The sequence below is a fragment of the Ciconia boyciana genome, chromosome 2 (genome assembly GCF_034638445.1).
Source record: "Ciconia boyciana chromosome 2, ASM3463844v1, whole genome shotgun sequence".
Taxonomy (NCBI): domain Eukaryota; kingdom Metazoa; phylum Chordata; class Aves; order Ciconiiformes; family Ciconiidae; genus Ciconia; species Ciconia boyciana.
This window is the reverse complement of record NC_132935.1, coordinates 24373226-24387097: the sequence shown is the minus strand read 5'-3', so window position 1 is coordinate 24387097 and position 13872 is coordinate 24373226. Positions and strand designations below refer to the sequence as shown.

At 35.2% G+C, this 13872-nt stretch overlaps 1 protein-coding gene across 9 annotated transcripts in view; it reads left to right on the top strand.

The window, feature by feature from the left end:
• Positions 1-13872, top strand: part of VPS13B (vacuolar protein sorting 13 homolog B) — a 489796-nt gene that overhangs the window by 287674 nt on the left and 188250 nt on the right. For all 9 annotated transcript variants that reach the window (XM_072852126.1, XM_072852122.1, XM_072852127.1 and 6 more), the window contains one exon: positions 3807-3918. In XM_072852126.1, the coding sequence (XP_072708227.1) occupies positions 3807-3918 (112 nt within the window). The remainder of the gene's footprint in view (positions 1-3806; positions 3919-13872) is intronic.

Sequence of the window (13872 nt, the reverse complement as noted above, 5' to 3'; positions counted from 1 at the left end):
CACTATGAAATAATCAAAATCATGATTTTTCTCCTGAGGTATTTACATACACGCATGTATGAATACACCCACACAATTTTATACCATTTTAGTTTCATGGTTTTTGCAGCAGCACCAGATTAACATTTCTTTTTGTGGTGGACTTGATGGCAGCATTCTATCCTAGGCAATAAGCAATGCTGCTTTCCCTCAGAGTTTGATTTGTTAATACGTCACGTGGTGTTTCAAGCTCTGGCCAACAGCCCACACTTACCTATTGATGAAGTAAAGACAACTAAATATATAAAGGCAGTATGTAACAAATAGAAACAAGAAATACTGCGTAGCAGAACACTATAAATAAAAAATGTAAATTGCAAAAAACTGAGAAGAAGTGGTAAAGACAGGGACAATCCACATCTGGCTGGTTTGAGGACAATAGGAACTTTTTTTATTATGTACTAGGAGCAAAATATCAGGAATCGCTGGAAAGGACATGACAAATTTGTTGATAGTGAAAAAGAAAAGGCAGCATACTGAATAAATGTATGTCTTGCATTTTTAGAAGTGATATATTCTTGTCACATAAACATGACTCTCTACTTTGAAGTCAGTGGTAACATATGGTCTGTAACATCCTCCTTGCTTACTATTAAACAGTTTCAAATCAGTCAGACTGAGTAACTTGTGCTCAGGGATCTTGGTCTTCTGAGACTAATTTTTAACACACCTTGGAAGAGCAGGTTTTAGACAGCTGAAGGTATATCTTGTAAAATGAGAAGTGTGATGTTCAAATAAAATTAAGACAGGTAGTTTTATTGCTCTCCCTCGGAGAACATAAAGGAAAAAATATTACAGGGTTCAGTTAATAAAGAATTACATAGTTGTTACGTGATAATAAATATAGTCTTATGGAAAATTAGTCTTGTTAAACACATCTGATTTCCATTCTTTGTTATGGTTACAATTCTTAGTTGATAAAATGTTTGCAAAGATTTGATATGCTTACACTTTTGTAGGGAGTTCAACATTATGTCTCATGATATTCTAATTTAAATACATCCCCATACGATATCTGTGGAAATGTTAAAGAATTAAAAATGGCTAACTAGAAGTCTAAAAAAAAAATTTGTCAGTTGGGAATAATAAGTGAAATTGGTATTTAATAATCTGAAAGTAGATATAAAACCATTGCTTCTAGCATCGATGTATGTTGCAAAGAATTTCCTGAGGAAAATAATGTTAAGGGCTCCATAGGCCATGCATCTGGATCACTGTGCTTACATCGCTGCTTGTAGAAAATATGCTAAATCTTCTAAAACTAAAGTTATATATCAAGAAAAAAAATTTATGCAGACTGTATCTTCAGGACTGGAGAGACTGTTCTGGGAAACAGTGGCTGAAAACAGCTTAAGGGTCATAGTGCACCTAATGAAAAGAAATAAGGGAGGTAGCTGTACTTCTGCATATGGCAGATGATGGATTATCTTGTCCAATTTGCTTTCTATTATGAAAATGGGTATTGATAAAAGTGGAGAGGGTGCTGAAAAGCACCGCAAATGTTAACCAAGTGCTGGAGAAGAAGCCTTACAAGGAAGGATTAAAAGAGCATAATGTGTTTAGCTCAGCAAAAAGAAGATTGAGATGAGCGGGTAAAACCAAGTGAGTTTGTGAACAACTTTATTACACTTGGGTCTGTAAGTTTTTCCTAGACGGTACCTACATTGTGTAGCGTAGACTTTCTTTTTTCCCCTCAAATTTTTAAATATTTGTAATGACTGTGATTATGTTTACTTATATTATTCCCATATTTTGAAAAGCTAATAGGAGAATTCATGAGTTAATGAATGGAGATATGAATTCATCATCCTAAGTCATGACTCAGATTACCACTCCTTAGAAACCAGGTGACAATGCCTGTAATTCTTTCTGGTTTAAGGTTGACTTAATTTCTTGACCTACAGGACGGTGTACAGAAAAGAACCATGCCTAGCCTTGAAAAAAAAAGCCTGAAATGCTTACATAATAGAGACTGTGATGAGTAGTCCTGTGTTTATTTTGCTTTGCTAAGAGTCAGAGACAAATTAAATTTCTTAGCCTAAGAATTCTAATATTTTATTAAGAACCACTTCTCAGAATAAGGCATTTGCCACCTAATTAAGTTGCAATTACAATCTGAAGTATATTTAATACCTTCACTCCTTTTTCTTATGTGAGCATCAGAAAAAAAAAAAATCCAACACATTAAGTGTACAGTGGCAGGAATTCTAATACTTAGTACAATGCCTTACTCATTTTTTGATCTAAAAGTTGAAAAATATGGTTTCTGATTTAGTCACAAACAGGATTTTGTTGTCAGCTTAACTTTTCTACCTTAGTTACAGCAACCAAACCATCTGTATAGGGCTTTGCTTTGCTTTGGGGACTAAAGAATTTGACTTTGCTTTTTAAGTAGATGAGGTTCTTTTAAGTAAATCCCTTGTGTTCTGATTTAGTTGAGTGTCGGAACTTGTGTTACCACTCTGCTGATGTTTACTGTGGTATTCCCTACAATTGTTTCAAAATATCATGTTAGAATTTCTGTGAATTCTGTGATTTCTCATATCTGTTTTAAAATATACATGTGTGTATATAGATGTAGCTGCAAAGCATGATGTGTTATTCACCAAGACATTGATGGGTCTGGAGAAGCCTTTTTTTAAGCTCATAGATTTCTCTGGTTCTTTCCACACCAAGCATTTCAGTCTTCAGTAAAATACTTAAACTCTGTTCTGCTACTATCATTTTGTTTTCACAACTCATATATGAGAGTCTTGCAGAATGTCCTTGGACGTGGGAGCAAGTGTGATGTTGTTCCGTTCTTGTTATGTATCACACTGGTGTTGAAGTGAACCATTTCACTTCAGATGATGATCTCTTTGAGCTTGCATCACATGCTCTCAGGAACTTCCTAGTTACTATGGAGTCTTCTGAGCTTATCCAAATGCTTTGTGTATGTCTGTGTCTGCTGAGAAGGAGATGCAGTAGACTCAGTCTTTTCAATGTAAGGAAACTTCACAGACTTTGTTTACTACAAGAAATGTGGTACTGTTTTTTTCTGGGCAGAACTTTGGTTTCCTATCTAATATGACCACTGCTTTTAGAACTAAGAATTTGTACATGTGGCTGAAATTTGAATATGATGGAGATGAAGTGGAAAGCAGAGATTTTTCTTCTTCTTGGAGTAATTTTGTTATTGATGTGGAATTTACTGTCCAGTACTACATCTTGTTCTTTGTATATGTGTCGGATTTCAATTTCTGTTTCAGTCCTTGTGTTTGAACTTTTCATGTGTGTTGCAATCCATACCAAATGCTGCTGGGATGGTTACATTGTAATATCCTGCAATGTTTTACCTCTGAAGGACCTAGCCCCATGTTAAAAAGGGTGCATGATTCAGAGTGCTTTACATGCTGATATTTCAGCAGATAATTATTGGAGAAACAGACAGATCACAAAGAAGTCTGTGGGATCAACATCATTTTTGGACAAAAAAAAAAATTGAAATAAGCATCAGAGAAAATGAGAAGTCACGGACCAGGATTTAGTTGTGTGATAAAACTCTGTGGGGAAATTAAATGACAATGGTTTTGTCTTTTATGTATCACAGCAGTGCTTTTGATTTTATGGCTTTTTTTTTCTTTTGCATTAGTTGTTGCTCCTGAGCAGAACTGAATCCTTAGCAGACATTCTTATTTAGATTTTTTTTAAGAAATAGTTTTTCAGTGTTTCTGCTATGTGCATTTGACTTTTAATCAAACACATATTTTCTCTTCTCCTAACTGTAGCCAATCCAGCAATTAAAGAAGACACTTTGGTTCTCAAGATTGGATCTGTCTGTATGGCTCCTCAGGCTGACAACCCTCTTAGTAGAGCTGTGCTCAGAAAAGACATTTATCAGTAAGTGTCGGGGGAGGGGTTGGGCTTTTCATATATGGTCTCGGAAAAATTCATTTTGGGAGAAGTTAATTGATCAATAAAATGGGTACGTGCAGCCTGTAAAAATACTTTTCACATACAATCTTTTGATATTCAAAACCAGGTTTTTCTGATTTTCTTCACTTGTGGGCTTTCAAATCCATTTAGACAAATCAAGTTCTTCTGTGAAGTGCTGATGAATAACAGAATTTAAATGTCAAGTCAATATGAAGCTAAAGCTCACAGATGAGAACATTTTAAGAGGCTTGCTTTTATTCAGCTACTACTAAGTTCACCTAAGAGAAAAGATTTTTTGTGACTACCAAAGTGCTCAGTAGCCATATAGTGTGAAGGAGATAGATCTTAATAATGTAAACGGTAAACATATATTCAAACTGTAGGATTCTTGATGCCACGTAGATCAAAGCTGAAAGGAACGCAAACTTCTAAGGAGCTCTTTCCCAGTAAACACATTTTCTGTGAAAATGTCATGCTCTGGATTGTGTCACTAAGTATGTGCAAACCACACTAATCATATGTATGCAGCAAAACTGGTGAACATATGTAATCAACATGATAAAAGTAATATATGATCCTTAGTAGAGTTGGCACTGTTGCCAGACATGAAAGTATGGTTGCAAAGAATACCAAGTGAGAAAAGTCACAGAAATACAGATGAACAAGTGTCTTATACTTCCCGTTGGTCTGTTTTTCAGATGTGGCAATATTTTTAACTACTTCATAATGCTCTTCAATAGAAATTACAAACATCAAAATCTTTTCCCAGCAGTAAAACATTTACTGCCTAGAAAATGACAGCAAGTTTTACTTTTCGTCAAGACTAGGATTTTTAGGAGACCATGAAATATCTGCAGTTTCTCTCCTGATCACTTAGAAGTTGTAAGAGAGTCTTTTTCTTTATATTTCCATGTGGAAATATTTAAATTAGTGGTTTTGCTTGTATGTTTAGTTATAGTAGTTTATCTTTTTCTTTCTTTCTTTCCTTTTTTTTTTAATGAGCATTGTATCTGTTGTATTATGGAGCTTTCATGGCAGGAATCTTACAGCCTGGCAACAGCTTTGGGTGACAGGGCCTGATCCAACTCTCAATATGCCGACAGATAAAAGAGATCTTCCTGACATTTGTACAGGCTCTTCCTGCTTCTGCCCGCTCTGTCTGCGGAGACTCCCATCTGATATCTACTTTGAGAGTTACAGAACCAAATGTAGGTTCCACTCTTCTTCTCGCAGCCACCAAAAATGTATCAGAAAAATCCCCTATCATAAAGTAGGATCTGCAAGTTCCAGCTTCCATAGCATTGTTTCTGTCACCTAGGGGAACTGTGCAATGTTCCTTGTATGCACATTTCAAATCAGTGAGTAAGCAACAGGAGGGATGCGATTTACATCTAAACTCAGTGAAGCTGTGCAAGTTTATGTTTTTGAGTCTGATATCTTTGCATCTGTGGCTTTACGTGAAATGCAGAAATTCTGTGCTTTTCAAACCAGAAGTCACTCAATTGCTTACAAGTTCTGATGCCCCTTTGCATTGTGGGTCTCTGGGTCTTATATACATAAATGTTCCAGACTAGATTTGTGCAGTGCATATTTGGTTTTCATATTTTTATACAGCTTCGATATGCTCCAGTCCTCCTTTAGAAATCAAGACACCAAATGGGTAAGGTAGAAATAAGCACGAGGCCACAGACATCTCTCATCTGACTGTTACTGGCTTCTTTGTGACCAGTCTCACAATATCATGCTTCCTGTGTCTTTTTCTGAGAAATGTCTGCCATTTTCAGTAATTTCCTCTAACTGCTTCAGTGACCATTCTTCTAATTTCTCAGCAGCTGTCAAATGGCTGAGTCTTATCTTTGTTCCTTTAATCATACAATTATACTAGCATTAGTGTTTTTAAAATACGTCGGGGCAGAGTGTCAAGTTACTTTGCAGAGTTTTATGAGACAATATTGAAGTTGGTAGTGGGTGGTCTTTTCGTTTTGGGAAGAAGGTTACTATTTTGATCTGTTTAAGCAAGCTTCAACACTTTTGAGCAATATAAATTAATCTCTCTTTAATTAAAAATATTAGGATTCCAGTTTGGAGTCGAAGTAGATGCATTTTCTAATTACATGTTCTTTGATCCAGAACACAGAAGCATGGTTGAAGATAGCCGTTCATTTTCTTACATGGCAGTCACTGCTGTTAGACCAGTGGAGCTGATTTCACGATTTGTCAGTTTTTCTTTGGAAAATAAGATAATACAAAGGTTTTTGTATTGTTAAAGCAGGAGACACAGTCTGTATTCAAGGAAAAAAACAAACAGTGGGGTATTTTTAACACATAGGTCTGATGTTAGTATTTGTTTCTCCAAATACGAGATTTCTTAACTTACACAGTATTTGCCCTTTTTAACCTGCCCACAGTAGATGGTACTAGATAGCAAAAATGTATAACTGGAGCTAATACAGAATGCTTAAAAATCAAGTAGTAAAATGAGCAAACCCACGCAATGTGTAACTCATGTATTTTGGTGAAAGATTTCTTAGTAAATATCAACAGAGGTACATGTAGTACAATATCCAGCTTAAGAGACTCTAAAAAAAATTATAGCAGCCTGTTGATTACTGAAGAATTAGCTGCTACAGCATTCTAATAATCCCAACATGTCATATTCTGTCTTTTTCCAACCTCTCTTCTCCTCTAATTTGCTGCTGCTGCTTTTAATAGAATAAAAGAAAATAAATCATTGTCTGAACCACTGTCTTTACAGTGTTTCTGGAGTGGGGATATAAACTTAATTTGCGGTGTCACTTTGGTTTAAACAGTCTTCTGTTTAGGTCTGAACTACAACCACATGCAATTAATGTCACTCTTGTAGTGTTTCATGAGAAAGAAGAATTTTTGCTTCTCATTTAGAAACTGTTCTTTTAGGAAAGACTGAGAAACTTTTTCATGGCTACGGGCTGAATAGAATTTCCAAATATCTTTTGAATTTGTCCCATAAATTCATATATGAAAAACTGAATGTGCTCGTATATCATTAGCAGAATGCCAGTGCACGAAAGGTAAATCTGGTATGGCTGCAGGTCATACTAAATAAACCGGGCCACTTCTGGCCTGCAAGTTGAAGTGAATCCATCTGCGTCTTAGGAAAAATAGCTTACTTGCTTAACTTGGAGAGAGAACTAAATTGAAAACGGAATGTTGGAAAAATAATGTGCCCCAAAAGTTTGCGCACAAATATTTTTTCAGGTGATTATTGGAAGTTGGAAAGAAATGTATTGACATAGTAACTTCAGTTTTCTTATACCATATAAAAATTGGTCTAAAAATAACTATTTCCTCCAGTAGAAAATGGACTAATTTAGTTTAGACTATTAATACACGTAGTAAACAAAGATGTATGTACCGTGACGGTAAATACAGGGCTCCTGAAAGAAGTACAGTGATACATTTCTAGCTGGTCACAATAAGAGACAAATTCTCCTTCTCAATTTTTTTTTCCCCCTACTAAATCCTAGGAGTTGGTTTGTTTTAATGATTTCTCATGAATTTCTGATTCTTAAACCCCAGCTAAGGTGTGTTTGTCTTCAACAAATATGACCAGAATTGTATGTTCCCATCAAGAAACTGCCAGTTCTGTGGAGCCGAACTCTTGCAGATACCAGAAGGCCTTGTGACGGGGACAGGGAGCAGAATAAAGGAGATTTTGGATAAGGATGCAAGTGAGGCAGCTGCCTAGCCTGGCTAAAGAGAGGGAAGAGCAGTTAATTAAAACTGTGGAGTAGCCAGATAGTCAGAGTAAATGAAGTTTCTGCTAAGCAGTGAAGGAGAGAACAATATTTTTGTGGGTTTTAACTACCTGATCATATTAAACTTGGGATTGGGGGCGCTGCTGCTTGGAGACGACTCAGCAGGCTGCAGAAAAACAAGATGATGTGGTCATTTCTTGGCTGTCTATGTTAGAACTTTGGAAGTGGCCAAATACATTTGACAAAACAGAGGAAGGTCTAGCAGTTCTGGGGAGGAAGAGTGCTGAGATAGGGAAATCATGTTAATGCCCTGATGGAGTGAAAGTCAGCCAGTTATTTGATATCAGAGAAATCAAGTTGGAGGGAAATTTTATAAATACTGTAACTACAGGAAAAAACAGGCATCTCTTTGGAGGGAAAAAAAATGCATTTCTCAGTCCTGGGCTCACTCTTGTTTGGCTCTCTGGTGTCTAGTAAGATAAAAATTCCAACTGAAGTTTTTTTACTCAAGATCTTCATAAAAGTCTCTCATCTATGGATTCTTTGGTACCTAACATCAAAGGTATGCTTCCGCTACAGTGTTAGCATAATGAAATTAAGAACTTTAACTGTATGCCAACTACACAGAGACTTTTAGTAGTTGTGGTGTTTATAGCAATGCTTTGTTCGCTTTGGAGGACATCAGTTAAGATTTCTTATTAGCAGTGAGCATTTCTCTAAAAACTTAATTATATGTTTTTATGTGGAGAGCACTAAAAGCAGTTATGTGGCTGATTCTGTTACAAAAATCCCAGGGAAGCATAGAATCATGGAATAATTTCAGTTGGAAGGGAATTCTGTTGTTTGTCTTGTCCAACCTCCTACTCAAAGCAATGTAGATCAAGTTGCTCAAGTCTTTCTCCAGGCAACAAACCTAGCAGATTATTTAGATTTGTTTGATAATCACTTGTCAAAAGAACAGACTTTTGATGGATATAAAGCAATTCTGAGGGCACCAGGCCAGAAGATCCTTTTCTATGTATGGAGATGGCTGCAGCAAACAGAGTAGCATCTCCTGGGGTAGCTTGAAAAGCCACATTTCCTTCTTTGTGCATCTTCATATGTTTTCCCTTTGTCATTTCCTTAGTTCTTTCTCTTTTAATAAAAGTGGCTAATGTAGAATATCAGCATGAATAAATTACAATGCTTTAAAGAAGTGGAACTAATCAAATGTGTCTGTAGTCATCTTAAGCAGTTTTCTGCCCAATTATCTCACATTGTGAGATAATTTTGTCACCTTTTTAGATTGCAACAGTATTTTCCTGTATATACAAACAGTGCTTAGTGCAGTTAAGCTAAGCATCATTGGAATCCTTGAACACTTTTAGTCAGTGGAAACATGACATAAAAAGGACTGAATTAAAAAAAAAAAAGTGTGTATGTTGGGGGTTTATAACAATGAATAGCGCTAGTTGTGCTAAGCTACCAGCAGAACTGGACAGTATCAATAAGAAAATGGCTGAGAACTTCATCACAAGACCCAGCAATTCTGTTTCTCTGACTGAAAATTAAGAGGAAGTAGACACATGGCTCTGCTTAAATATGAAGCAGCACAGAGTTGAAATTGAGATGACATTTAGTTCTACTACTGCATTGGGATTGGCCCTGTTATATCAAATACTGTGCAAATTGCCTGCTTGATTATATAGATAATTGCCAGTCATCCCCAACATGGTAGTTTTTAGCAAACTCTGACGTGAAACATTAATTAATAGAATTTTGGGGAGTATCCATGAACAGATAGAGTAAAATAATTTTGAGGTTAAATATTGTTAAGACAAAAATGAAATGGCTGACAAAGAGCACAGAGAATACAGGCTGTTTGGAGGCTATTGTGGAAAGGCCTTGCTTATAAAGTCTGGAATAAATATTATTAAACTATCAAGTTCTGGAAGTTTAGGTGAACAGAATCACAAGCTTTCCTCAGCTTGGCCAATAAAGAATCTAATTGTTGTCCACGCTCTGGATTCATCATTTTTGAGATCCAAGGATTTCATTCATGTCATACATCAAAGCTTAATAGTCCAGGTCTGAATGTTCCATGGTCATTTTCATGTGTAGATCTTTCATAGATCAAAGCATAAAGCTGTCCTTAGACTGTTTTCAATTTGTGAATGTAAATGGAAATTCTTTAAACACCACCACCACCCCCCAAAAAAAATTACATGTAAAGTGCTTAATCATGAAAAGGTAGCTGTAAATTATTTTGTATTTTTTCCTACAACTTTTCATCTATACAAGTCTTTTTTTTATTATAAATGTATCTAATCTACTATATTTTTCATTTTTGTAGTTTACTGTTTGCCACTGTTTTTTAACTCTCAAACATTTAAAAAAACAAAACAATGTTGTTTTTCTTATAAAATATCTGCTATTTATCTTTATTTCAAGGAACTTTATCTAGAACATGCTTGTAATAATCATGTAATGCCCATAATTGGTTAACAAAAATCCTTCAGTTTAAAAAAAGGAGTAATAAACAATTTTGTGCATCTGTGCTGATAGTGCTGGAGTGAGGGGAAGGAAAGAATGATGGAAGGAGTTTATGCAAGAAGCACATACATAGCCAGCAGTCTGTATGGAAATCTGTTTTTTCTTTCAAATGTGGTTTGGAAAATCAAATGCTTTTCAAAACTTTTCAACAGCACCCACATCTATAAGCATCTTCTCTTCAGAAATATTTTTTCTGTTCAGTATTAAATTGCTGTGGGACACATTTATATTCAAAAAAACCTGTACCTTTAAATTACTGTTACAAAAAGCCTGGATTTTCTATAACTGTAATATGAGTGAAAAGGTTTTCCTTTTTAAACCAATTAACGGTTTTAAAAAAAAAATATCTTTTTTGTGTAGAAGTTTAGTATTCAGATAACTAAATGTTTCCCAGAATATGCACCTAAGATGAATAATTTCCTTTTAAGAGTTCATTATTTTATAAAGGTTGTAATAAAAGTTATTTTCTGTTTTAATTTATTTTTTTGAATACTTCATTGAAGCTTATTTGTTAGGCAAACAAGAATTAACTAACACTGACCTGAGTTTCTTTATTTTTCTTTGAATAAAGGCAACAAAGATAATCAGTGAAAAAATGTATGCATACATAGTTTTTGATGGAAGTGTGAGCAGCTTATTAAAGAGTGCATATGTATCATAGGGAATTAGAAAAAGTAAAAGTTACAGTGCATCATAAAATCTCTATTGCAGTTTTTTTTTAATTTCAAAATGTTTAAAACTGCAAAGGTAATGTTATGTAGGAAAATAACTTTCAGAAAAAAAAATCATAGTGTTTCAAGGAGAGGTATTTCTTTTATTGTACAGAAGTTGTGAAACAGGGTTACACTACTGCCATTTTCAGTTCTTTTCTTCCTGTGTTAAGGCAAAAAAATTGTAACAGTGAATATTTTAAACTTGTTCCTGTAATTTATTTTCTAATTTTTCAGATTTCAGACCAGGATGGTTTTATTCCTTAAGATATGTCTTTTTTTTTTTTTTTTCTTAACAAGATTCTCTCTACATTTAATTTGGATATACAATCATTTTTTTTTCATTTAATACTCTTTAGCTTTATTAATTGTTGAATTGGGGTTTAAATCAAAATAGTCATATTAAATAGGAAGTTCTAAATATTGTCCTTTGCTATTGTACTTGAACCCATGCTTTTTTTAGGAAGGACCTTAGGAAAGTCATCTTTATCTTCTATAAGAATCCTAGACCTTTCTCTGAAATGGGGCTTGGAACTAAAGTCTTTTCCTGCTTTACATTTCTCTCCTCTTCTGTCTTTAGTAGAGAGGCAAAAAAAAGTGTCTACTTAGACCTTTTGCCCAGTAAAATATTCATATATATGGATAGCATTACATGGAAACACCACTTCTAATTAACATTGGCATGTTTGAGGCTATTGCAGCAGTTATTAATTTAAAACCCTCAGTGGAAACTAATTGTAAAATAACAGCTGGAACTGCCCATTTAGTTTCAGAAATGTAGCTTGTTAATTATCTAATACCAAAAGCTATTCAAAACTAAATTTATATTTGGAATTCAACTTTTAAAATGTTCAGCTTTAACTGTCAATCGTATTTTTACTTGAAATTTCTTTAATTGTGAGTTTTACTGGAATCTGCAATAATACATAACTAATTTGCCTAAACACATATATTTAAAATATATTTCCTTATAATGTGATAGTCAAAATAAATTTCATAATAAGAAAAGCATTTCTACAACTTTATTTTTCACTTTAATATATCAGTTTAATCACTGTGCTCAGTACACATACCCACTTTATATTTTTTCTTGCACTTAGTAACACCTAATTTTTTTATCTGATTCTTAGAATAATTTTTAATTTCTGCAGTTTCTCATAGAAAGCAAATTGAAATATGCTTTACAGAAACATTCCTATCAAAGAGCACTGCCATTATTGTGTCATTTAAGCATCCATTTATTGTTAATCAGGGCAGCTCTTTTGGAAACCTTATTAAATAGGTCAGGAAAAAAAACCCGTCAAGTAAATGTTAAAAAAGAATGAATTCAAAGGGATAACCAATTCATCCAAACCGAGCAAAGGTGAAATCTGTAAGATTGTTAGAGTTATTTTTTTGAAGTCTCCTAGTAACTCTCAAACAAAGATTTTAATATAAAATTTAAAAATAACATCCCTCCTCAATGATTTATCGTTACCTTCAGTTTTGTTTTGAGAACTTAATATGCATTCTATTTGCAAAGTTCTTCCTTCCTTTCAGTTGGGCACACTGCTTCTGACTTGGCTGAGGTATTTGCATGAATGTGTTCTTCACCCTAGCAGCATCCCAGCCCTTCGTTGAGGAGGAGGGAGGAGGAGTGAAATTCATTTTATGGAGATTCATTTTATGGAGATTCACAGAGATGTGTTTATGTGTGCCCAATAGTCCTGCTTTAGAGGCAGGCAGAGATTTCAAAGAGCATTTTCATAGATCTCTCAAATTCCTTCAGGTTTGATCTGGAAGACCATGGGAACTTGCTCACGTGTTTGGGAGGAACTCCGATGGCGAGGCATGGTGAGGAGAACCCCTCTGAGCTCGGGCACCTTGTGGAGGTGCCCGTTCTTTAGCAGTACAGGGCAATGCAGTGGTCTCCCCTGGCCTTGTGTACCAGTTCCAGATTAATGCCTGGCTAGCTATGACTGGCTTGCACACACACTTCAGCAGGCAAACATGATGATAACAACCTCATGCTCCATGTTCAAGCCTTGTTTTGGCTGTTTGCCTCACTCTAGTCCATTTGCGAAGCGGTGAAGGAGCTGCAGTAGAGTGAAGATCTCAGTCTTAGTGCTTAGGGTAACCGCATTTAGTTTTTCTGGTAAAGCTTTTGAGTTTACAGTGGGGTTATGGTTGTTTCATTACTCAGACATAGCTCATTCTCACTAACACCTGTGTGTGATTTAGAACTACATTGGGAAATAGGTTTTCCGACTCCATTTAAACTGGCCGGTGGGTTCAGGTTGTGAAATTCTCAGGTCAGACAGTTTAGCTGTGAACTTGGGAGACAGGCACGGGAGAAGCGTATCTTCGAAAAAGGAGTCTATGATGTGTTCAGTACCGTATTTTATATAATTTATTGTAGCATGTACTCCATTTCTTTAACTACTTAATCAAGATGCCATCATTTAACTGCTTAAGGTCGGAAGTAAATAGTTGTAAAGTAAAACTTTCACAAGGGCATTGCTTTCTCTGCTGTGCCAGTGCGCTACTCTTTGTTCTATAAAAAGGTTTCTCAGCTGTGGGCGATCTTAACTACCATATGTTCTGCAAAGTCAAGGCTAAGTTAAAGAAACACAGCAGCCTGAACTAAGAGTTTCCTTGGTCTTCTGATATTTCTTGCTGTCTCAAATGCTGGTTTAACACTGTTAATTAGTATTTACTGTGTGGTATATATGGAGCTTGACATGTGAAGTTCATACAACTTCAGTTTTGAAATCTGTAATATGTTTATGGTGACTGAGGGGAGGAGAGTTTAGGATTTCCTTTGTTTGTACTGGTTTGAGGTGCTGTTTAACATAGTTTTTTTCCATTTCCTTTTTTCCAAAAAACTGGAGTTCTGCTGTGATGAAGCCTATTATAGTGAAGCCAATCAAAATGAAATCAAACAAATCGAACAAAAATTG